Source organism: Numenius arquata, chromosome 8 (genome assembly GCF_964106895.1).
Source record: "Numenius arquata chromosome 8, bNumArq3.hap1.1, whole genome shotgun sequence".
NCBI lineage: Eukaryota > Metazoa > Chordata > Aves > Charadriiformes > Scolopacidae > Numenius > Numenius arquata.
This window is the reverse complement of record NC_133583.1, coordinates 13,015,401-13,039,750: the sequence shown is the minus strand read 5'-3', so window position 1 is coordinate 13,039,750 and position 24,350 is coordinate 13,015,401. Positions and strand designations below refer to the sequence as shown.

At 40.1% G+C, this 24,350-nt stretch overlaps 1 protein-coding gene across 1 annotated transcript; it reads left to right on the top strand.

Annotated features, from left to right (window-relative positions):
* The first annotated feature begins 2,749 nt into the window (after positions 1-2,749).
* Positions 2,750-19,248, top strand: RUVBL1 (RuvB like AAA ATPase 1). The gene is made up of 11 exons (XM_074151720.1): positions 2,750-2,982; positions 3,711-3,797; positions 4,418-4,550; positions 8,531-8,682; positions 9,955-10,044; positions 10,884-11,033; positions 12,414-12,477; positions 13,351-13,549; positions 14,998-15,100; positions 18,260-18,351; positions 18,651-19,248. Exons 1-11 carry the CDS (start codon positions 2,842-2,844, stop codon positions 18,808-18,810), a joined length of 1,371 nt encoding a protein of 456 aa, XP_074007821.1. The 5' UTR covers positions 2,750-2,841; the 3' UTR covers positions 18,811-19,248.
* The last annotated feature ends 5,102 nt before the right edge of the window (positions 19,249-24,350 follow it).

Below are 24,350 nucleotides of genomic sequence, written 5' to 3'. Positions count from 1 at the left end.
AATGTGTTAGCTATTAAAAAAATAAATAGCAAAAATCATGTTAAGGTTGAGGTTCAATATTTCCTCATACTGATGCATCATAACACATCAGACATCAATCACAGAAGATCATTTAAGCTATTTAAGTTCAATTCTAGACTTTGCAGTAGTTCCACATATACCCTATTCTTTCTGGGGAATAAACAATTAATCCTGTGTGGTCTAAAGGGTTATTGTTTATTTTCCCTCACCCAAACCTACTCTTCTCCCCCTTTTTAACTGCAATTTCAGTATGATGCTCAAGGAACATATGGAATGAGTAAAACAATCAATACAATGAGATGTGTCAAACTACTCATAGTTCATGGATGATTGTAAACTCTGCTAAGCGATACTAACTTGAGAAAGTAAGAGAAAGAAGCCAGTTCCACATCTAGCAAGCAAACAATTGTTTACTGGTTCTTTTTCATATGGAAATACTCTTTTCTACTGCAAATACAAACTCAAACCATTTTCATAACAATTTCTGCAGGTCTGTACTAAAATTGTACCTTCATCGTGGCAGTAGATTTACTGAACAGCAACAGTCACTGGCAGTCTGAAGTTTTAGGCTCTACTCCAATTCTATTTTTGAGACATCAAACAATTAACACTTCTCTTTCTTACTCAATTTTATCAGGAAAAGTCTCTAATTGAATTAGTATTGCTAAAGTTAAAGGACCTTATGTAGCATATCCGATTTTTACATATATCCAATATTTCTATCCTCCTCCTAAGCTATAATGAAGATTAACAGCAATTCTCTATTCTGCCTATATATTCAATTTCACCAAAAAGAAAAAAAGCAAATATTATTAAATAGTCTTTGAAACTCCACAATCTCAAAAATAGGCCTCACTGCAACATCAAACAAGATAACATGGAACGTATGGACAGATTTCAGTTTAAGTTAATAAAAGAATATGTATTTCACCCATTGGTAGTCCTTCATAAAGGAGGGCCATACCCAGCCTGGACCTCATTAACAGCATCACTGCCTTCAGAGCTCTTAGAAGACTTGCTAATTATTCTTCCAGAACTCGCAGAAACTTGAGCTCTGAGCAGGCTTACCCACAACACTTGCAGCAGTTTAATGCACTAGAGAAATCAAAGTTGTATATTTACTTTTTTACAAAGAAGTTCAGTACGTATTAGGCATTTGTATTCTGTGACTAATATGACCCTAAGAGGATGTATAGAGTCCAATAGTATACCCGCTTTTTTAATTATTTAAAAGATAGCTTATATTTGTTACATTCAAAAATTCTTAGCTAAACAGTTGTATTATAGGATATCCTTACAAAGGTGTTGAACTACATATGTGTGCAATTATATTGTAATTACAAATTTAAACTAGATTATGTAAATATAAACTGACAGAACAATTAACAGAAAAAGAAACAAATAGCAAAGTCTTTTCTTTGCTGAATAACATTTATAACAAAACTAATGGAAGCTCTTAGACAAAAAGGGAATAGCATACACATTGTTCACAGGCTTCTGCGAATTGAACCATAACTCCCATCCTTCCTAAAAGCCACTCTCCTGGCTTGTGCCATCACAGGATCCCACTTGCAGTTCTCCCTGGCAGCACATGGGAGAGCCAAGATGGCACCATCCCTTTGTACAGACAGCAGTCCAGCATCATACCATGTTGATTCATTAGCCTTGAACGATGCAGACACAGCCATAATTTTATAGCCATACATAGAAAACAGTATACATTCATGGAAAGAGTCTCCTCTTTTTCAGAAGAGAGAGATCCCAATATCTACAAGCAAGGAGAAGTCACTGGAACTGCAGGTTCCCAGATCCCATTGAAAATTTCACTGTGAGTGATCTCCATCTCAACCATTTAAACATTATGTGAAAGGCACAGCAGAATTACAGCTGAACCACAGTTAGCAGCTATAACAGCCTACAAGCTGGAGCCTCACAGACCTGAGGAAACAAGGGTAAGGTCTGCAAGGCCAGGAAACTACCTGTTGAGAAGATGGAAGTATTTTTCCTCATTTCAGTAGGTCAAAGCTCAGGAACATAAGTTTTGTTGTAGGTACAGCATCTGTTAAAGCCTCAGAAGCTTACATAAAGGCTTTGGACACATGGAACAGAATTATTTTGCAGTTACACAGAAAGCTAGAAGTTAGCGAGTGACACCAAGCAGGTAAGAGATCACCCTTACTTTTTCTTTCACAAAGATCTAGAAAACACCCATGGGAAGCCTCGACTTACTTTTGTAAGCTAAACCTAGCACAGATTTTTAGAAAGCATTGCTAACAGCTGGTCACGGGCAGCCTGAGTGCCTGGGAGAGGGGCACCCAGCCCCACAGCGAGCCAGAGGACACCCAGGGAGAGGGGCACCCAGGGAGAGGGGCACCCAGGGAGAGGGGCACCCAGGGAGAGGGGCGGGAAGCACTGACTCCAGCCCCACACCGGATTCAGCGAAGGCAGAAGATTTTCAAGTAGATGTAGGGCCAAGAAACCCGCCAAGCAAGAACAAGCTGCTTTTCCCTCTCCGGGAGGGCCTGTCCTCGCCCCCCGTCTCGGCTCCCGTCGGTTCCTGCCCCCGGCCCGACTCCGCCACAGTCCCGCTCCCGGCCGGGCCCTGCGGAGCCGTCGCACACGGAAACGGGCTGACGGACCCTAAAAATATGCACCCCCTGGCGGAGACAGGCGTGCGCCGCGCCCAATAAGAATAGAGAGCGCCGCCACATGAACCAATAGCGCGGCGGGGCGGGCGGGGGCGGCCGCGCGCCGGGAGCCTTGGTAACGCGCGGGCCGCGTGTGGCGAGCGCGGGTGGTTTGGGTCGGTTCTGCCCCGCCATGAAGATCGAGGAGGTGAAGAGCACCTCGAAGACGCAGCGCATCGCCGCCCACAGCCATGTCAAGGGGCTGGGGCTGGACGAGAGCGGCACCGCCAAGCCGGCGGGGGCCGGGCTGGTGGGGCAGGAGAACGCGCGGGAGGTGAGCGACGGGGGGCGGCAGGGCCCGGCCCGGGCTTCCCGGGGGCTCTGCAGGCTCCCCCCCGGCTGAGGTGAAGCCTGAGGGGCCCCGGGGGGCAGGCTCGGCCTGTGCTGGATGCCTTTTTAAGTCCCGTTAGCGAGTGAAAGTCTTTGCTGGGCTCCTCCGTGCGTTCCGCTGCTGTGCGAGGAGCGACGGGGGTGATCAAGGCTATTCCTTAACGCCGCTACTTTTTTGCATTAGCTGGCGGCAAGGGCAGGTGACTGTCGCCCGGGTTTTAGGCGTAGAAATTGGGGTATTGAAGGCAATGGAACCTACCAAAAATCGAGAGATTTGGTACAAGTGGAGATTGGAGCTTCTGTTTCAGTCCGGTATCTCGTCGTGGCTTTAGCAGATATGTCGTTCTGAAACTCAAAGATTGATTTCCTGCTTTATTTTTAAACGCTTATAATATGCACACGACCACAGGGGGGCAAAAAAGTCTGTGCTCTTAGGCTGAGTTTTGTGGTCTGTGATTTGTTTTGGTTTTTATAATGTCTGTATCAGATAAAATGATTGTAGGAAGTAGATTTTTCTGATCTTTCTTCACTTTGTGTACATGAAATTGAAATCCTCTTTATTTCTAGTGGGGTCACAAAACCTAATATTTCTAAACGCTTTTACTAGTATTGGAACAAAAGATATTATGGCAATACTTGTGTTAACAGTGTAAATGCTTATTTAACTTATAGGCTTGTGGGGTTATAGTGGAACTAATCAAAAGCAAGAAAATGGCTGGCAGAGCTGTGCTGTTGGCAGGACCTCCTGGAACTGGCAAGGTATTATTTTTCTTTTTTGAGATAAAGTATTCCCAAATCTATTTTATTTTAATTTGTTGTCAAAACCATTTTAGGATAGTCATTTCCTAATGTTTCCTTCTACTAGAATTTTTTTTCATCAATGTATCGATATGATTTCCTGCTTTATATTTTGATTTTTGCCATGTCATCAACATTGGCAGTATCCAGTGGTGTGTTCAGGCATCATTAGTGTTAAACCACATGTTGTAGGTTACCAAACAGATAATACGGTCTCTGAAGAGTCGTCTTAGAAATTAATTTCATGTTAGAAGCCTAAATAGTTTTTGTTTTATTTATTTTTTTCCCCATGCTATTTAAGGCTTTTTGCATTTGTATCAGATGTCTAATTCAAATGCCCAGTGTCTTTAAGGTTTTTATAAGTCTGATAAAAGTCACTTTATATGTGTCTAGCTTGTTTTGGGGGAGGAGAGTTGTTACATGTGAGAAATATGCATCAGATAGAATAGTCTTAATATTAAATTGATAGTTGATATACGGAAGTTTATATGATGAGGAAAAAGTTAAATTTGTGCAGAAATAATCGTTTGTTAATTCTCATGAAAAATAACATGAGGTTCTTGTTTTTCTATTCTTTTAAGACTGCTTTGGCTTTAGCTATTGCTCAGGAACTGGGAAGTAAAGTTCCCTTTTGTCCTATGGTTGGAAGTGAGGTCTATTCCACTGAGATCAAGAAAACAGAAGTTCTAATGGAAAACTTCCGGCGTGCAATTGGTAGGTTTCAGAAAACCAGAAGAATTAAGTATTCGCATGATACTCACTTTGCTTTTTCCCAGTCATCTAAAAAGGAAAGACTTTTCAGTGGTCATGGTTGTCTTCAGATCATGGTATGTTCTTTTTTTCAGTGCCGATACTAATTTAGTGAATCTCTTCCACACTTAGTGGAGTCAGTCAGTAAGGTTTTCTGTTTATAAACCATAACTTAATTGCTGTATTATGGTTCATTCTACTTCCTTGGTGTCTCCTCTCATCCTCCAGGCTTATCTCCTGGTTTTGCCTTGTGACTCTGAATAAAATTGAAAGAAAAATGATTTGTAGCTTCTCACACTAGCAGAAATATTTGCAGACAGAAAAACACTCCCTCCTTTTTCATTTTAGTGATTTCACCCTACTGAGCAAACAGTCTTAATTAGGGACTCCCAAATGGCAGTGTTAGTCTGACTTAGTATTTCAGCAAGCACAAAGAAAGTTTCATGCCAACAAAAGAAATACTTTACCTTAATTTCTTCCTCAATTCCAGAGTGCTTTTACAAGCTTGATGTAAATTGGTTAAATTTGCAACACAACCTCAATGAGTATCTAAAATCTCTTATATGATAGGTGCTGACAGCTGATAAATGCCATTGGAAGTGGCCCTTGTTTGTATGAGGAGTGGCTAAAGATAACCTAACCGATTTTAGTCCTGAACATATTAACAGTTAATTTTCCTGGTTTCTGTACCATGTTTCCCTTTGGAATTTATCTAAGTATTCGGTGGCAGTAAGGTGAAGAAGTCTCTCGGTTCTGCAATGAAACAAAAGTATTCCGTTGACTTTTACAAGAAAGCAACTCTCAGTAGTATCTGGTCTTCTGGTTACCACGAATCTGGCAGGGCCTGAGGGAGGGAAGCCAGAAACTGAGTAGTCTGCAATATTTCCTTGATGTGATGAAGTTCCCTGTCAGAGATTTGGAAACCTGAACCAACAGATGAAACTTATGCCATCCATGTTGTCATTCCTAGAGATAGCAGTATTTTAACTGTCTGAGGTTTAACAGCCAGCTACATTGTTAGTTCCCTGCATTCCCTGAATGTCAATAGAGAGACACTTCTAAACAAATATTGGTGTTAATGAAAGATGGTACTTCTTTCATTCCTTTCTGTTGAATTACATGTCACATTTTCATAATACAACCTTTATTGAATATTTTTATCAACGTTAAAAAAAAACAAACCCAAACCTCTGACATATTTTAAAGGACTAGTAACTACTGTTTTTTGTAATGGAACATTTTCCAATCATGTTTAAATCTCAGTTACGTTTTAGGTTCCCTGCCTGGTAAATAAATAATTTACAAGGGTGCATTTTTAAAAAAAAATTTTTTTGTATGCACAGTGCAATGTCAGTTGTGACTGGGTGCAAGAGAAGCTTGAGCTCACATGTCAACGAGTATTCACTTAGGTATTTGGGGTTTTTTTGGGGGGGTGGGGAGGAGTCTTGTATGATTCCTTATTAGCAGGTTCTGTACATATCATCTGTTGCTCATATTGTGCATTTTACTTTCAGAGGGTTTAACCACCTCAATTTATAAAAATGATGAGGCATGTTAACATCAATTTTTTACTTTATCTTTCTTTTTTTTCTTGGAAACAACAGAGTCTGACAGGTTTGGACCCGTCACCGTATAAGGAAACTGGGATGTATGAGTTTACAGAATTTTTATTTTTGGGAGTCTTTTAATAACAGACTGGACACAGTCTCGTGGCCAAGTACTGCCTGGGGTATAGTAGAGTTTCTGATACCTAAGAAACATAAAAGGACAGAGTGGGAAATGAGAAGATGGAATTGTTGTATGGGTTAAAAAAGCTGAGAGAGATTAATCCTGTGTAGAGCTTATTAGCAGCTGGCAAGGATGATGACAGTAGCTAATGTTAGAGCTCAGTTGCAGTAAAAAATAACTACTGGAATAACCACTTAAATAGCATATCTGTTCCCTGTGTCTCCAAATAGTAGCTGCCAGTAAATCAAGCAAACACTATTTAACTCCATGTAGTGCTATTGAACCAAAACAAGAAATGGCCTGCAGTTGTCTTTTTAGACTCATGCTTCTGATTTGTAAGTAGGAAATGTCTAAGTTAAAGAACTCTTTTGAGAGTGAAGTTCGTAGTTGCAGATTCATTTGAAAACAAAGGATAATCGGCAGCAAGTTCAAAGTATTGATTACCTTTGTTCAGATCATGTTAACCTGAAAACATTTTTTATAGACACATCTATATGAGCACGTTAGTTTAGATCAGAGGCATGCTGTTGAGGCAAATCTCTGGGTTGCCCTCATTGCCTCAGCTTTGGTTTGTGTTGTGAGCAGACTGAGCATGTGACCTGGATTCTTTTCAGATTAAATGAAACTGGAAAATGTGCTTTAGCAGCATACAAAACATGACCCAAACACAAATGGGCTTCCAGTTTATCAGAGCAGAATAGAGATCATGCTGAAAGTTTAAAAACAAAACAAAAAGGAAAAACAAACCTGTGAACGTCCACTTCTCACCACCAGCAGTTCCCATATTGCTTCACATTCCTTGCATGTGTAGCCTACGTGATACAGCCTTGTCTAAGTCAGTTTTATAACTCAAAGGTTCATTGATTTATTTTTTTTTATCTATTGTTTTGGCATACCTGGAAAACATTTTAAAAAATTACTGAAATGAACTTCATATAGAACTTTTTATGTAGTGCTAAATAAGAGGAAGCAAACGTTTCTTACCAAGAAATTATCATGTTAGCCACAATTAACTCATTTCTCCCATTTCAATTCCTAGTCTTAATTTGGGTCCAGTAGAGGGAGACAGACTCATATTTGTCAGTTCTTTATACTTCCCTATCAGCAACTCAAGATTACTGGTGAAGTGTCTGATCTATTTCAAAGCAAAATGAAAAGTTATGGAACAAGGAAAGTTTTATAAAGTCCTAATAGCCTCAGACTGGGCAGGATGACTTCCTTATATCTTGTTACAGCCCATTCATTATTTTTGGTATGGCATGTGTGTCTCATAAAATACTTTATAGAGTTTCTTCAGATGTGGGTTCTTTGAACTTTTATGTAGTTAGAACATCTGCATAATTGTAGTGGTGGCGGTGATGATAGTGGTTTTTCTGTGGAACTGTATAACCGTAAAACTCTTCAGCTCTATATTTTTCATCAATTTAAAATAACTTAGTTCATTACAATAGTTCTGATTAGAATAGAAGATACCCAGATACTACGATGATTGCTCAACTGCTTGAAAACTAACCAAGTAAGGATGGCTTTGTCAGCTGTTTTGAAATAGTTTTAAATTTGCATTATAGCAGATTCTGCTAAATTATTTAGCTCACCTTGTGCAATGAAATTGAAAAATATTTTAAATTCTACAGTAACTTTTTCTTAATTTTATGACACAATACCTGTTAATCAATTTATGGTATTTTCAACTTAGTTGCTAGAATTTTAAGATTTTCATGAAGTTACTTTTTTTTCTCATGTCTTTTTCCTTACTTTGCAGGGCTTTTCTGATGGTACAAAAATTGTGTAAAAATTACAGTTACAATTAGTGTCATTGATCTTTAGTTTCAGAAGATGAACTGTTTCTTTGACTTTAGCCTAGAAGAACAAATCAAGCAAATCCCCTCTTTGGGGGAGGGAAAAGAGAGAGGATACTTACATTTGGTTCAAGAACTAATAATAACAGAGAGAAAGAAGATAGTTTCTTAGAGTTTAACAAACTGCTTTGCAGGTCAGAACTTGGGCTGAACTTTCGCTCTGATGACACAGGATTAATATTCTCACTTAATATCGAGGAAGAGAACAATAATTGACCTTTCTAATTGTGAAAGTAAAAAATTACCATTAAATGTAATGCAACCTAATAATATGTTACGTTCTGTTGGCAGTAATGCAGCAGACTGTATCCAGCCATCGATTTGTGTACTGACACTATTCTAAACTATTTCTTGCAGGGCTGAGGATTAAAGAGACCAAGGAGGTTTATGAAGGAGAAGTCACAGAACTAACTCCATGTGAGACTGAAAATCCTATGGGGGGTTACGGCAAAACCATCAGCCACGTAATTATAGGACTCAAAACTGCAAAGGGAACCAAACAGTTGAAGGTATGTATTGTAGAGCCTGAAAAATTTCCTGAAGTATTTCAGGTCTTCACCTTCTATTTTTAGCACTTCTTGTTTCCATTGCAAGCTCTTGATCCCCATCTCTATAGAGTGGGGATTCCAGGAGGCTGTTTTCTTTTGCTAGACAACTTTATCCTACTCCTGAATGTGTACTTAGATCTGTTTTGTGTAGAATATTTAGATGCTAGTCTTGTCTCATACTAATTGAAATTGGGAGTAAACCCATCACTCAGCAGCCTCTGTAATGTTTCTCTTTGACAGCACACACTTGTATGTCTTCAGCGAGTTAAGGGAGAGTGCAGGCAGGAAGTGATCCTGGTGCAGTTCTGCAGCATTACTAGTACCACAGAGAAATGGGCCGAGTTGGGAATGTGAACTATGATCTGTCTCAGTCTGTGATACCTCACACTGACCCTGGCTATAAACTCATGTTCGTGATTAACAAACGTACAAGAAAGGTCTTGTTTGGTTTTGTTTTCCTGATTCTCAACTGAATTTTTGAGGATGGTTTTGGGAAATCTTACCTGCTTCAGTATAAATTGTCCTTTTTGTCACATCCCTTCTTTCCACGGGGAGGTATGCTCTAGTGAATATTTGATTCTGAACTGGAAATTGAGCTGGTATGTTGCCAGCTCAGACCCACTTTCCCTTTGTTTTCTTCTACAAGTCTCTGTCCATGTTCTTCAATATCCCTGTCAGCGTATGAGAGAATTGAAAGCTATCTGTTGCTAAGTACCATCTCGCTCTGAAAACAAGAAAATGCAGAGCAAAAGTGAATAAACAACAAAAGCATCGAACATATTCCACATTCCCTTACACAGCTCCACAGAGGATGCAGATTCAAGAAATCAAGTAGCATAATCCAGTGCTACAGCCAGATTTTTTTATAAAAGTTTTGTTTAGAAAGCAAGAGAAGTACTGCATCCTAGGTATAAATATATTGTCACGTTACACAAAGGCATACTTCTTGAGAGTAACTGATATCATTGTTTCTGGCACTTACTGTCACTTCCTTCAGATAGCAGATTTTTTTTTTTTTTTGTTAAGAAAGTAAACTCTGTGCATCTTCTTCCACTTTTATTCTCTACCACTACTCCAAGTGTTACAGCTGTATAAAATCCTAGAAGTGTTGTTGGGGGGAGTTGCAGTTTAATTTTGTCTGGTGGGAGTGAGCTTTGAACTAAATTTCTCTTCCTTGCTTACTGTAACAATATGGAACCATTTTGAACAACTGTGGTGTTCACTTGTCTCCAGCTGGACCCAAGCATATTTGAGAGCTTGCAGAAAGAGCGAGTGGAAACCGGTGATGTTATTTATATTGAAGCAAACAGTGGAGCCGTCAAGGTAAAAGTTATGCACTTTTATGCAGGTGTATGTATTCTTGCAGACCTTTCTCTGCCTTTTTCAGAAGGCTCTCCGATTTATTAACCTTAACTGACATGAAATGGTTACATGGAAGTTTTAAAAAGTGCCCAGTATTTTTCTTATCTGGAGAGAAAATTCTCTCTTACATTGAAAGAACGTGGTCATCTGGTTCACAATTAAGGTCATCTGGCAAGGAAGCTATCACTGATGCTGTCCGGATGAGTTTTCTTTTCTGTAAGATCAAGACATCTTTAAGGGAAGGGGGGAAAAAACAAGCAACTTTAGTCATTTTCAGGCTGACATGTGCAGTGTATTTAATCTTTCTTTTATCGCTCTGGTATTTTCTCCACAAGATATATACATGTAGAAGGGAATGCTGCATTAGTTAGCATTCTTTTCATATCTGATTTAGAAAGTAGTGTACAGCGATACTTGCTGTTTAATGGATGAGCATAATATTTTGTGTCATATAATAAATCACCCACCTACAAAAGAATCTTGAACAGTTCTCCCAATCTTTAGTTGATCTGCTGGATTTGTCCTTTAGCAAGAATTGCATACGGTTAAAAGAAGGGGAGAGGGGAGTGGAATATTCTTACCACTGAAAATATCAGGTGTTTTTCAACAGAGTATTTGAGCTTTGATCAGTAGATAGGGAATGCCTGTTGCTAAGCAGGGAATGGGATGTCTGAATAGTCAGTTGAAGCTTGTCAGGACTGGAATTGTGAACCAAGCTCTTTATCAATTTCATATCACTCAAGGTTTTGGCGCTGAAACCAATTCTATACCTGGGTTTCTCTTTTTTTGCTTTCTCTCAGAGGCAGGGCAGGTGTGATATCTATGCTACGGAATTTGACCTTGAAGCTGAAGAGTATGTTCCCTTGCCAAAGGGTGATGTACACAAGAAAAAGGAAATTATTCAGGATGTCACCCTGCATGACTTGGATGTGGCCAATGCTCGACCTCAGGTATCTGACTCCATGGATGAAGTCTTTACAGTAAAATAATTTGACATAAATGTGATGGTTACTAGAATAATCAAGCAGATGTACAAAGCTGAGCTGTCCTGAATCACCCTCAGAGACACCACTATAGGAAAAGAAGGAGGTGTTACACCGTGAAGGCAAGTCTACCTCTCCTCTCTGGAGGGAGGTCATGCTGCAGTTGGCTACCTCGGCAGCATTGCCATACAGGTTAAAGAGGCAGTTGCTGGGTTAGGATTCATGCACCTGCTTATGGAATATTTATCAGAGTACATTTCCTAACACTACAGAGAACAGCCTTATAGCAATAGCGGAGCTTCCACGTGGATATTTGAGATCCACTACTTTCACAGTTTTAACGCGTAATCTAGACCTAGCTCTCCCATTCCCTCCACCGCTGTGCTCCATCCCCTACAAAAAGAGAGCAGTGCAGGCTGCTCCTCTTGACCAAGGAAAGAGATTATTGTTTTCTCTCCAGAAGGAAATTTCCTGACAGGTGTGAGGTAGCAGCAGCCAGATCTGCATCATTTTATTTGCCAAAAGTTCTGAGTACAGATTAATTTATTCTGCTCTGTGTTTATGGTATTGCGGCCACGAAACGGAAACTGCAAGCACTATGATAAAAGGTCACTAAGTATTTTTGACTGTTGCAGATTCTATTGATGTCCCTGCTTCCTTCAGAAATGCTTCCTAGCCTCTTGTTAAATTTCCTTGTGACTTTCAGTAGAGTTCTGAACATACTGCAGCAAAAAAATGAAAATAGGAGAATTACTCCTTGCTTTATCTTAACATAAACCTGGTATTGAGGGAATTCCGTGTGCGTCATGAACATAAGCCACTAACAAAACAGTATCTTTGTTTAAAGCCTAGCATCCCTACAGTATGATACTACAAGCCTTTAACTATTCCATTTCAAAATAAACATCCTTTTTTCAACAAAACCATTTACATGATAAAAATCAAGGTGTTCAAAACTCTTAAAACTTAGCATAATTGATCCTGTGTTTACAGGTTGAACACCTACCATGAACGCAGGCAATCCAAGTCTCTGTGTTCCCTGATAATTTTAGTCTTTATGAGCTTCTCTGTGACAACTTTTTTAAAAGAGGATACCTCATTTTGGTTTTCTATATTCTCCAAATGAACATGGCTAAAGAAAGGGTGAGGAGGTAGCTAAATGATTATGTTTAAAATGCTGCTGCAGTGCAATGACCTAGCCTTTGACAGATTGTCAACCACTGCTGATACAAAGTATCAAGTTAAGTGCAAGTAACAACTTCTTTAACCAATTCCTGGTTTATAAAATTCTGGTGGTATATGCTCACTATGAGACCTCATAGCTGATCTGTAACTTTCTTCTCCTAGGGTGGGCAAGACATCCTTTCTATGATGGGGCAATTAATGAAGCCTAAGAAAACTGAAATTACTGGTATGAATCCTACATGATATTTTTAGACCAATATAACCTATATATTTGCCAGTTAGAAGAGCGTTAAAACTAGGGTTATTCATGTACCATCTCTAAGTGAATGTCTGCATAACACTTATTCATAAATATTCGGATTTCAAAAAGCAATGATACAGCTGCTAGAATTGCAGTGGCTGGAAACAGTCCAACATGTAATTGGTTCACACGTAGAGTGATAAAATACTGTACTCTGCACCAGTCTTGTGAAGAGAGAGAGGTTAGAATGCTAGTGCCGTCCCCCTTTCTCAAAACACTCCTGCCAGAGAGTGTGAGGTTCACACTTTGACAAACAGACAAACTGAACAACAACAACAAACAATCTAAAAAGCATTGTTAGGATGTGTGCTTATGCGAAGCAACCACACTAAATTTCTGTGGAGCAGAAAAACGGCGTCTAAAGACTCTAACCTTGGTTTGGTTTAGACACCTCTACTGCAGCTTGATGCTCTAAGTGCACTGCTGTTCTTCCTACCTACAGACCATTGGAGAAAAAAAGTCTACAGAAAGATCTGTTCTCCTTTTTGCTTTGAAAGAAATGATGTTTCAGTAAGTGACTATCTAAATTTAGATCAAAGTCTGTTTCAATACCTAACCTGAATAGTTTTTCACAAGCCATGTGAGGGGGCAGACTACCCCAGTGAAGTGCTACAAGTTCAGACAGATGTCTCCCCAATACAGTAGAGAATGCCACAGAATTTTAGTGTCATAGAGATTTTTCCCTGTGGCGGTAAGATTCCAAACCATGAAAAAATTCAAGGAGATTTTTACTTTAAGTCTTTCATACAGACCTATAGTTCACTAGCAGAACAACTAACAGTTTCTTTTTGTTTTCAGACAAACTTCGAGGAGAGATAAATAAGGTAGTGAATAAATACATTGATCAAGGCATCGCTGAGCTAGTTCCAGGTGTACTCTTTGTGGATGAAGTTCACATGCTGGATATCGAATGTTTCACATACCTGCACCGAGCACTAGAATCTTCCATTTCCCCCATTGTCATCTTTGCTTCCAATCGAGGAAACTGTGTTATCAGGTATGATGTCTAAAGTTGAATTTTCCAGTTTGCATTGGTCCGTAAACCTTGGAATTAGCTGTATCAGCAGATTTATAATCTCTGAAGGCTTTTGCCTCTGATACTGACATCTGTGATAACCCCTGGTTTACAAGCTGCATCAATGCTCAAGAACTGCTTGTGAGCTTCATGGTGGGATGGGCATTTAATGCCAGGCTGACCTAAGTTAAAGCAGAATGGAATTCCTCCTTTTACTTCCACTGACAAGTCCCTCTTTCTCTTAACAGCATCTGAATTGTCTTATTTCCTGGGTGAACTGTAACAATTACCTTTCTCATTGGATATCTCAATGCATCTGTTGTTTGCCCATTAGGGACATCAAAAGCACCAGGGCTACAAACCTCTAACATCATAGTTTCATGTTTTTTCAGGGTCATTTTGCTGTTTGCTGTCCTCATTGCATCAGACTTAAGCTTCCTGTTCTTACTAATAAAGCATGTCACAGTTCAGCCTCTCTCTACCCTTTGTTATTTCCCATGTTGGTCTGGCTTTTTGTGATTCTTTGGTCTTGCTAATTAACTTGTTTTTCATCTCCACTCCAGTTCGTGCCTCTACTTCAGTATTTTGCACCCACACAATGCATTCTTTGCATGTTCAGATTCTTCCTTAAGTTCTACTGCTAATTTGTGGTCTAGCTCTAATTATGTCTAAACAAGCTGTCATTAGCAATGATTGCTACTCTTTAAATTGATTTAATTCAGCTGTGTAACCAGCTATTCTTTTCCCTCTTAGTGGCTCATCTGGTATTAATCTTTCTCTGTTTGCATTGCTTGGAAGTTAAGGTGATAAGCCCTTCAAAAATGTTTAAGGTGGACATTGCCGTGATCTCTTTGCAAAGGCATAAAAAGGCTGTCTTGTAGAAGTAGAGCAAATACAGTCAGTGGATTCACTGTAGATCTTGTTATGAAAAAAATGTGATTTAAGAAAGGAAGATTAGCATAGAATGTTGTATCTTATTTTGCTAAATTAAGTCCCTAGAAGCAAGCTCTTAACTGTACGCTGTTATCTCAAGTAGTTAGCGACATTCTGATTTGCCCCGGCTCTTAAAAGGGTTGGGGAAAAATTAATTGTATAGTATAGTTGATTCGGTAACCTCATAAGAGAAGGAATCACTTCAGAGGGGAGAACACCATCTACTCAAGAGTACAACAGATGATTGCAGGGCATTTTGATTAATTTCCAAGAGGAGGAGCACGGCTAAAGCTGCAGTGCCTGAATACTGGCACTGAACTTAGAAATGCAGCTCTCTACCAGCACTTTACTGGTTTTACCTGCAATCTCTATAGATCCCATGAAATCTGGATACCTTTCACTCTTGACTTCACAGCAAATTGTGGTGGTCTTCAGTCAAATCAATTTACTGAACTCAGAATAGTATCTAATCTCTTTCTGTTTGGTTTCTCCTTTAGAGGTACGGAGGATGTAGTATCTCCTCATGGAATACCACTAGACCTGCTGGATAGAGTGATGATTATCCGAACCATGCTGTACACACCCCAAGAAATGAAGCAGGTATGTGCGGCATTTTAAGAGAAATTCTAAAAAGTCCCTGGAGTTCTAGTCTGCTGGGATGACTGCCATGTCTCTGTGTATTCTGGTACTATAGAGCTGTTTGACACTTTGTGGTCACCAGGGCTTGTGCCAGAAAGCTTACCGCTTCCTAAGTGCATGCTGCTTTAGTAACCATTTGCAGAAAGCTGGTTAAAATTGCGCATGCAATTTCTCTGTCTGATTTCCACCCACTGATGAGTTGTATTGGGGAGCAGATCTAGAGCTGAAAGTGACAGCTCACTTGCATGAAATAGCACGAATTGCTGCTGACCTCATCTCTTGCAGATGCGCTTTCCATAGAGTGTGCTGGTTGCAGCAGGTAGTGCTTTTTCAGTTGGTATGAGATGAAAGTCACATTTTGGGACCTTTGGTCCCTGACCTCAGGCTGTTCCTCCACCTGAGAGATGAGAAGGGTTGAGGAAGGCAACTTCACACACTGCCTTTTTGCCTCTGTGCCCTGTACTGTAGCTTTAACCTACGAGGACTGTCTCCTGAAAGTGGGAGGATTTTCATGCTCCTAGTCAAGTTTGGAAATGTAAGCACAGTAGGTGTTGCAGAGATATGCTTCTGAATGCCTGAAACTTTTCCTGTGGGGCCATCACAATGTATTGTGTATCGATTATAATGCTTGGGTGCCATTATGATGCATCGTGTCAAAGATCCCCCTCATTAGCGTCTCAATGCTGTGAAGTGACACGATGCAGAAGACATTACGGTTTATCATGTCAATTCTTTGTATTATTTAAGAGATAGTGTCAATGGAGGAGAGCGTTGTCACGAGATAATAGTCTCCTGCTGCTGGATAAGTGCCAAGGTGAAGCCGAGGCATTTATCGAATATAAACGTAGAAGCAAAGCTTCATTTCACTTGGTTTGAGGAGCTTTTCACATGCGGCTGTTGTGAGCCATTCTTAAGATGATTTTTTTTGTACCTAAAAGGACACTTTGAAGCTTTATGGCATAGATTACAATAGAAGCAGCCCAGTGATTTAATAATACGATTATGTTTTGTCTGCATAGAAACCAAATTTTAGAGCATGACTTTTACTCACTCTGGAGGTGTTAAAGACTGTTGTCTGGATTTCCCTACACTGTGTATGAATTTTGTGTAGTTAGGGTAGCAGGAGTATGTACTCTGAGTTACTTTTCGTTAAGTTTGCTATATATAGTACCTGCCTAGTGTGCTGTATTGTCATGCAGATAATACACTGTTAAAGAGCTCGTTTCTGAATTGTTGATTTTCAGAAGAGCTGGGTAAGTGCTGTGATTTCCACTCTCCCTCTCCACTCTGTTTACAGTAGCATTTCCTAAAGCTAAAAATAGAGTCCAGACATTATGTTCCATAAATCATGTTCCCATAGTCAGATAATCTCATTTTCCCTTAAATTAAGGCTTTTGAATGACGACTTCTCTTGGGAGAAGAGGAGGAGCTATAACACTTAACTGTGGTTTCTAACTAAATACAATTGAGGTGGTTTAAAAATAAGATGTCCATACATTTATTCTTCTGTATTTGCTCCCATTCTTCTTTTATGCTCAGAAGAAGGTTTCACTGCTGATGTTTATGTGTGAGACACTTTGCCTTGGCCTTTCACAATTGATTTGTTTATCAGCACAAGAATTGTCCATTTATCTACTGAAAGTTTCTTCATAACCTGTTCAAAATATTTCTCATTGTGTTGATAAAGTAGAAATCCCACTATGTAGCTCTGCTCCGAAAGCAAGACCCACAGTTACCTTAGTGCAACCAGAATAGGGAGAAAAATCACTTTTATGCCTATTCTAGTCAGCTACTGTAATCAAACATTTTTGCATGTATGCCTGAGGTTAGATAGTAGAGGTTATAACTGGGACTTTTGTTGGGATTTGTGTTCCCAATGTATTGTACCTGATAAACACTTCTTTTCCTATTTCATAGCAACTTAATTTATGTATGTATTTGCTGGGTTAATGGCTTGGGCCCCAATCCTTCAGTAAAGTTCTACCCAGTTGCTAGATAAAAAGTTGTTAAAGATGTGGCATTCAAGACACCTTGTTTCTAGAAGGGGAAGAGTAAAGTAGCTGTATTTGAATGAATGGAAAGTGATGTTTGAGTTGATCTAAAAGACAGAAAAAAATCTTCAGTTGGAAATTGCAATTTGCAGCAGCATTGCCAATATTCAGTATTAATATCTTAGCACAACTTCCTGCCATTTTCAGGCCCCTCTCTTTTACTCTGTTCCCTACTCTGACTTCCCTAGCGCATTTTTATGGCTTTAATTTAAACGAGTGCTTCTTGATATCTTGTTTACAAAGCTGCCAAAGTGAAAAATACCTGTATTATATGAGGCTTGCAGTTCCAGAGTTATCTCAGCACTACAACACAACATCATTATCCAGTCTGCCCCTTATCACTCAGCTGGTAATACCGACTACCGAGAGACTTGTGCCACTTTTGTTACAGCTTTGTATGCTCAGGCTTATTGGTGATATCTTGCTCTCCAACTTTGTAAAGATCTTCAAACTGGTACAAGCCTGAGACTGTTCTCGAAAGATTAGATTCTTCTTAGCGATTTTTTTCTTCTTGCAAGAATAGGTGAATCATAGAAAGTAACTTTTTGATTTATTTTACTATCTTCTTGTCAATTGAATAAAAAGTGTGTTGTGAGCTGCTAAGGAAAGGGCGTAGCTTTCTGTAGGGCTTTTTGGAGGATTCTGCTGTATAGTGGCAATGGTACACTGCAAAATTTAGTAACTAATTGGTGTAGCTGTTCTCAAGACTCTGGCTGTCACTTACTTCCTGCATGCTTTTCCCATTTTCTTGTGCAAGTTCTCCTATTCTGCTCCTTATTAGCAGATATACTTTGCTAACCATGCAGAATTATCCTGAAGGGTTAGTAGTCCAGACGTGTTCCTCTTCCTGCCTTTATAATCATTTTTTTTAACATCATATTTGCCTATTCAAAGAGTTGCAATTCTACAAATTCCAGTTTAGTGGTAAGTTAAACTGGGATAACTCCCCACACCATCTCATTTCCTAGCATGTCTCATCTCTAAGCTGACAGTTTCCAGCTACTAAGCTAAGTAGTACAGCGTGCTCATTGTTTGGGATGCTTCCTCATTTACTCATTCATCCCAACAGATCATAAAACTTCGTGCTCAGACAGAAGGAATTAATATTAGTGAAGAAGCTCTAAACCACCTAGGGGAAATCGGTACCAAGACAACCTTAAGGTAAGTTGAGTGCAGTTGGCTTCTCTCTTAAATATGACTGGGTCTAAAAACATGCTTGGAAGTGAAACAACCCTCTCCCATACAATAATGTGGTCAATTAAAAGCAGTGCTAACTTTAGAAAAGAGTAATAATCCTCTTTTTTCCTTCTTTAAGGAATGTGCGTGCTGGAGGATCTTGCAGACTTTTTATACTGCCGATAGAGCTGTGTGTTTCCTAACAAATCTCCCTCCCCTACATATATTCAGTTCACTGGAATGCACTGAATTGTAATTATTCATCCATCTCTGTCTGATCACAGGTATGCTGTGCAGCTACTGACCCCAGCTAACCTGCTTGCCAAGATTAATGGGAAAGACAGCATTGAGAAAGAGCATATTGAAGAAATAAATGAACTTTTCTATGATGCCAAATCCTCAGCAAAAATCTTGGCTGATCAACAGGAGAAGTACATGAAATGAAGAGCTTATCACATTAGATGCTTTGAAGTGGCTTTAACCCTTAGCCAGGGCTAGCTTAATTATTGAATGAGAAATGTTAATGGTTTGTCTCTTTCGGGACTGAAAAATATTTAAATGTTGGACTGCTTTGTCAGGCCAGAATTAACTATCGAGTATTCCTATTTCATTGTCAACAATAAGATGCTCCATCATGTCTATGTAACATCTTAGTTTCCCTTTTATGAGTATATATGAAATGAATAGCTCTTGACCCGTCAGTTCTGTCTTTAGATTTCATTACAGAAGAGTTCTAACTGAAGTTGATGCTTAAGAACAGTCTATTTTCTTTATGAATGTTGTTTTAAAATAGTTTCCTTTTACAGATGAGAACTTTTTTTTTGGAATCAAAGTTTGTCTGAAGTGCTTTATAATAAAATATTTCAAGAATATTGGAAGCTTGCATGTGTTTGCCCTGGGTGTTGACCTGACTAAAGAAACAGTCAAAATAAGTTGGAATTAACAAAGCCAAATATGAGTAAAATGTATCTACAACACAGAAGTGGATCTACAGCAAAGGAAAGAAATAGCAATGGGACCTTTTTTAAGTGTTTACTTTTTTGTAGATTTTCTTTTTTATTTTCTGAAGGTTTCTTTGGAGAATGCAGAAATACATAACAATAATTATCTTGGCCCTATTTAAAGCCATTCTTCCAGAGTAATTTATCCTTTCTTTGGGTTTTCTTAAAGCAGATTAAATAAAAATTGTTTTCCATCATGGTTAGCTATTTTTTCACTATGTTCTATCCCCACTTTCTTGATCGCCTGGGATCGGGAAAAATGAAACTAAAAATTAAATCCTGCTCCGCACAGACTTTGTGTGACCTTAGCCTTAGGCTCTTGTTCACAAAAGTGTGCTTCCTTGTTTTGTGAAGTGTGGATACTGGATTGCTTCACAGCACTGAGGATAAATGATATAAAGATTAAGATCCTTGTAACACTGCAATACAAATCTAGGTTACCATGTAAATGGATGAACTAGGAAAAAATGTAGAAGCTTTATAAAGTGAGTAACCTCACATTTTTTATTAGAGCCCTTAGTGATTTAAAATACTTTATGTACACTTAAGTAAGCGTAGTTCTTAGGGGAGGGTAGGAAAGGGAGAAATAATAACTTGTCACAGGACCCCGGTTTTAAATACCTTTTTTTTTTTTTTTTGCTGCAAAGTGGAAAAGATAAGTTTTCAATTAATACTTTTATCCCATCAAAAATTTTAATCCACATTCCTAAACGAGAAGCTTTCTGACAAGTATGAAACTTACAGCTACTAACCCATCCATGAATCCTTCCCCAGTAAGTCATCTCACACTGGGAGAATCTCCGAAGTATTACTGAGTAGTATTAGGCAGACACTGGCAATTGTGCTTTTTTTTTTTTTTTTCTTTCTTTTATTTATTTCTAAAAAAGGTTAAAAGCACCTCTTATTACTCATTTTGCTTTCCTAAGAGGTTTTCTTTTAAGATTTCCTGATAGTTGGAGAAGCTAAAATGATCCCAGAGCATGCAGGTTTATGTAAAATACATTTATGTGGCTTAATTGCTAAGTATCCGATGTAACAAAGCTTCCTCCTTACATTGCAGAATTCTGACTTATAGAACTGATGCGTAAGCTCAGCCACGGTCTGTTTGGGGAAGTTGTCCAGCTGCTAAAAACCCCTGTCCTCACCCCCGTCTGCTCTGGAGACTTGTCTCTTCCTTGCGCTGAAGTGCTGTTTCTGGAAGTTGCTAATGATTTTTCAGCTCCAAAAAACCGTGGACTGGACGGCAGAGACTGCTGGGGAGGAAAAGCAGAGCTGGAAGGAAGCTGGGCGGTTTGGATTTAATAATGTTTTGATCACACTCTACCATCTCACTTATGTAAAAACCTGTCCCATTCTTCAAAGTAAAATTCAGTAGTCTGTCAGCCAACCCTAATTAGCTTTCGTGCTTTAAATAATCTATCTACTCCTTTCTCTACATCTGCAACTAAGCAGTGGTGACAGAGATATTTAATGAATGAATTTTGGTTTATCTGTGAATATTTTTTGGCCAAGGAGCAATCCTGCTTTCAAACTTCAAACCCCTCTCTGTCACTGACTCCGAATGAATAAAGATTGCAGCTACACCATCAGACTCATCGCCACGGCGCGCCTAAAATCTCTTTTTACTGCGGCGGGATGGCGTGTTCCGTTTTCGTGCTGTGGCACGATGCAAAGAGACCCGCTGAATTAAGCTGCTGCATGGTCAAAATTGAACCTTTTTTTCCCCTGATGCAGCTTGAAAGTCTTTCTTGGCAATGATGAATGTAGTTATTTAAGAATATAAATACCATTTTTCTTTGAGTTTTCTGAAAGATCTGACTGATCAATTTAGAAAGAAGTTTGAATAAGCCCTAAATAATTCTGAATGCCAGAGCTGTTTAAAGTCCCAATCAAGGTTTGATGGCATTGGCTTTTTACTGATAAATTTGTCTCTGTTCACACAGCAGTAAAAGACCTGCTGGGGCAGTGAAGGCTGGTGCCTCCTGGAACGCTGAAATCTTGGGACCGCTGTTCCCACTGCCTGCCATCGGCAGGAGAAGGCAGAAACTCTTGTTTCTCCTTTGGCAAACTAATTATTTCTTTGCTTACAAAATGCTCTTGATAAAAAAATCAAGCTCTGTAAAACTGGGAAGAAGTATCTGTTCTTACAAGTGGTGAAACAAGTGATGCTGTGTAAAACTGAAGCTGGAGAGCCTACCAGACCCCAGACAGCAAGCGAAGACCTAGGAAGAAGTGACCTGGGCGCCACACACTGAAGATTAGCAGCCCCATCCGACCCTAGTTTCATCGCCGACTTCATGACTGATGGTGCCTGTCACTTGGGACTGACTGTAAGTACAGAAATGTACTTCAGGAAGAAAACAAGATCTCAAAATACACATGGGGGGAAAGCAGCAGCAATCATTCTAAATTGGCATTTTTTCCCAAACCTTGGGCAGTTTTTTAAAAAAAAAAAAAAAAAAAAAAAAAAGAAAAGAGAGAAAGAAAGGAAGACCATTGCTTCATTATGTGAGACCATCCATACATCTGCCGAGTCAGCCACAGCCACCGCTCTGCCGATGGTACCCAATGGCCCCCGGAGTGGAAGAAGAACCTTCCAATGGGCAAGGGCAGAACTGGGTGCAGGGTGTGCTCAGGAGGGGCCACCTACTGATGTGCTCCTCCTAAGCCCTCGGCTCTGCTGCTGAGGGACTCGACCCGGGGCAAGTCGGCTCATGACAAGAAGGGCCTCCCTTCTCTGCTGTGCACGTTAATGTTCGTGCAGCAGCAAACACGCCCCTGCCTCGTCTCTGACTGTGCGCCGGTTGTGGAGAGCTCTCTCCCGAGGTACCATCTCTCTAACGGCCATTACGTGTCTATGAAAGACGTAAAGCCGTGATATAAAGGGAAAATCCTTCTACGCTAAATGGCAAGCCAATGTTTATCTAGCCTATTAAGTGACGTCTGGCAGACTTATTGATGTCAAAGCTTTGCCCATGAAAATAGTCTTTCATATTACCGATAAAAATAGTTCTGTTGAATCACTGCACCATATACAATAGCTGCTGATGAAGGACCTCAAAAAAACCACAAATGCTTATTTGACACAAACCTGCCCCTTAAAGTGGGAAGGCACATGCAGCAAGGAACATTCCCACCAAGTAAGTTTGGTTATTAATATTAAACGTGAAAGAACAAACTATTATTTTAATTCTTTTCTTCCTATTTTCCACAAAGGTTGCACTTAATGCATTAATCTTCTAAGTGAAGTTTTTACAACCGATTGCCTGCACACTATGAGAAGTTTCTCCATCCATTACTCGCAGGGAAACGGGCCCTGCTGTGTAGGAAAATATTTGTTACATCTTATCAGGGTGACACATAATCTAACAACAATTACAGCAAGCCCATATTTTGTACTATTTCGGTTTCAACGTGAAAAATAGTTCTAATATTAAACCTGGGGTGGGTGGGGGTTATAGTAACCAGTTGAATATTATAAGCTGTGATTTCCTTTCAACGTGGAGCGGTGCCACACTCGGATCCTGCTCCGAGACAGCGGATACACATAAATCCAGCATACGTGCCTCCCGTGCAGATGCCACGGTGTGGTAGCGATTGAAAGTTGATTCCCCCTCTTTATACATGCTGAGGTCAGAAATCGCCGCGTCTTTAGTTTTCGTGTGGCCAAAAGCATCTAAAACACAATTAACCTTTATGAGAAAAATGAGAGATACTCCGAAAACTGACCCAGCAAGGAGACCACTGATGTGAAGAAAACACACGATCACCCACATCCTAAAAACTTTCCATCTCAAAAACTGGTCCAAATGCCCTCCATGGAAAAATGACATGACTTCCCTCTCGCGTTGGCCTTTACTGTTTAAAACTGGGGCACCAACAAAGAACAGCACTGGGGTGTGGGCAGCAGCTCGCGGGGCGGGTACAGGCTGCGCTGAAGGACAGCAGACACGAGATGAGTGGTGTGACCCTGCTTTGGGGATGCAGGGTGGTCGGAGGACGCGCTGGTGTTACGGCAGTGACCCGTTTCAGACCCTGCACCCTCAGCACCACGGCAGGGCCAGCAAAACGCTCGTTTGGGAAACCCTTCCTCTCTGCCGATGCCCACGCACACACTTGGAGCGTGAGACACATCAGCGTTCCTCAGGGTGGGAAATGCCCCAGAGAGGTGAAGAAGATGATGCTTTTTTCTTGCTTTGGCAGAGGATACGCTGGTAGTCAAGAGTCACTACCAGCAAGAGTTTATTTTAAACTCCACTGTCCTCATCCAGCCTCAGAGTGCCCAGAAGCAAACATGAGCTTTTCCTGCCTAACATTTTGATACCTCTAAAAGGGACAAATGCAAGTACCCAGCTCTGCGTCAATTCTGGGAGCTGGGTATCAATACACTTTGGGCTCTCTGTCCACCATCCGTATCTCCCCTGCCGATTAACAGCTTTGGAGCCTGTGCATCATCGTACAGATTTTAGTTGTGCACATCCAAGCAAGTCACTAACACCAGGCAAAGAGACAGCACCGTTATCATGGGAGTGGGCAAGGTTACGACGGCAGAATTTATGTAGAGGGAAGATTTTGATTAAATGAGCAGGCCAGGGAAAGAGCAGACTTTTTTCTTCTAAACAATAAAAATTAGGAACCAATTTATTTTTATTACAAACAATATTTTCAAGAACCCTCACTTGGTTGGTTTTTTTTTTGGGGTGCCAATTAAAGTTGTCCAAAGAGGAGGAGATCTAATGCTGCTCACTCGACCTTGTAACCGTACAGCCTGCAGAGCTCTGCTGGGGTCCCAGCCCTGATTCCCAAACCAGGCACCGGCCCCCAGCTCTGTCGCTGCCCCCTCCACTCTGCCAGCGGCCACCACACCTTCTGGTGTACACACCAGTTTTCTGGTGTAAAACCAGGCAAACAAGGAGAAAGAAGAGAGACTTGAGCACGTTTCAGATCGGAAAGCAGGCATAGGGAGGGGCACAGGGACAGCAA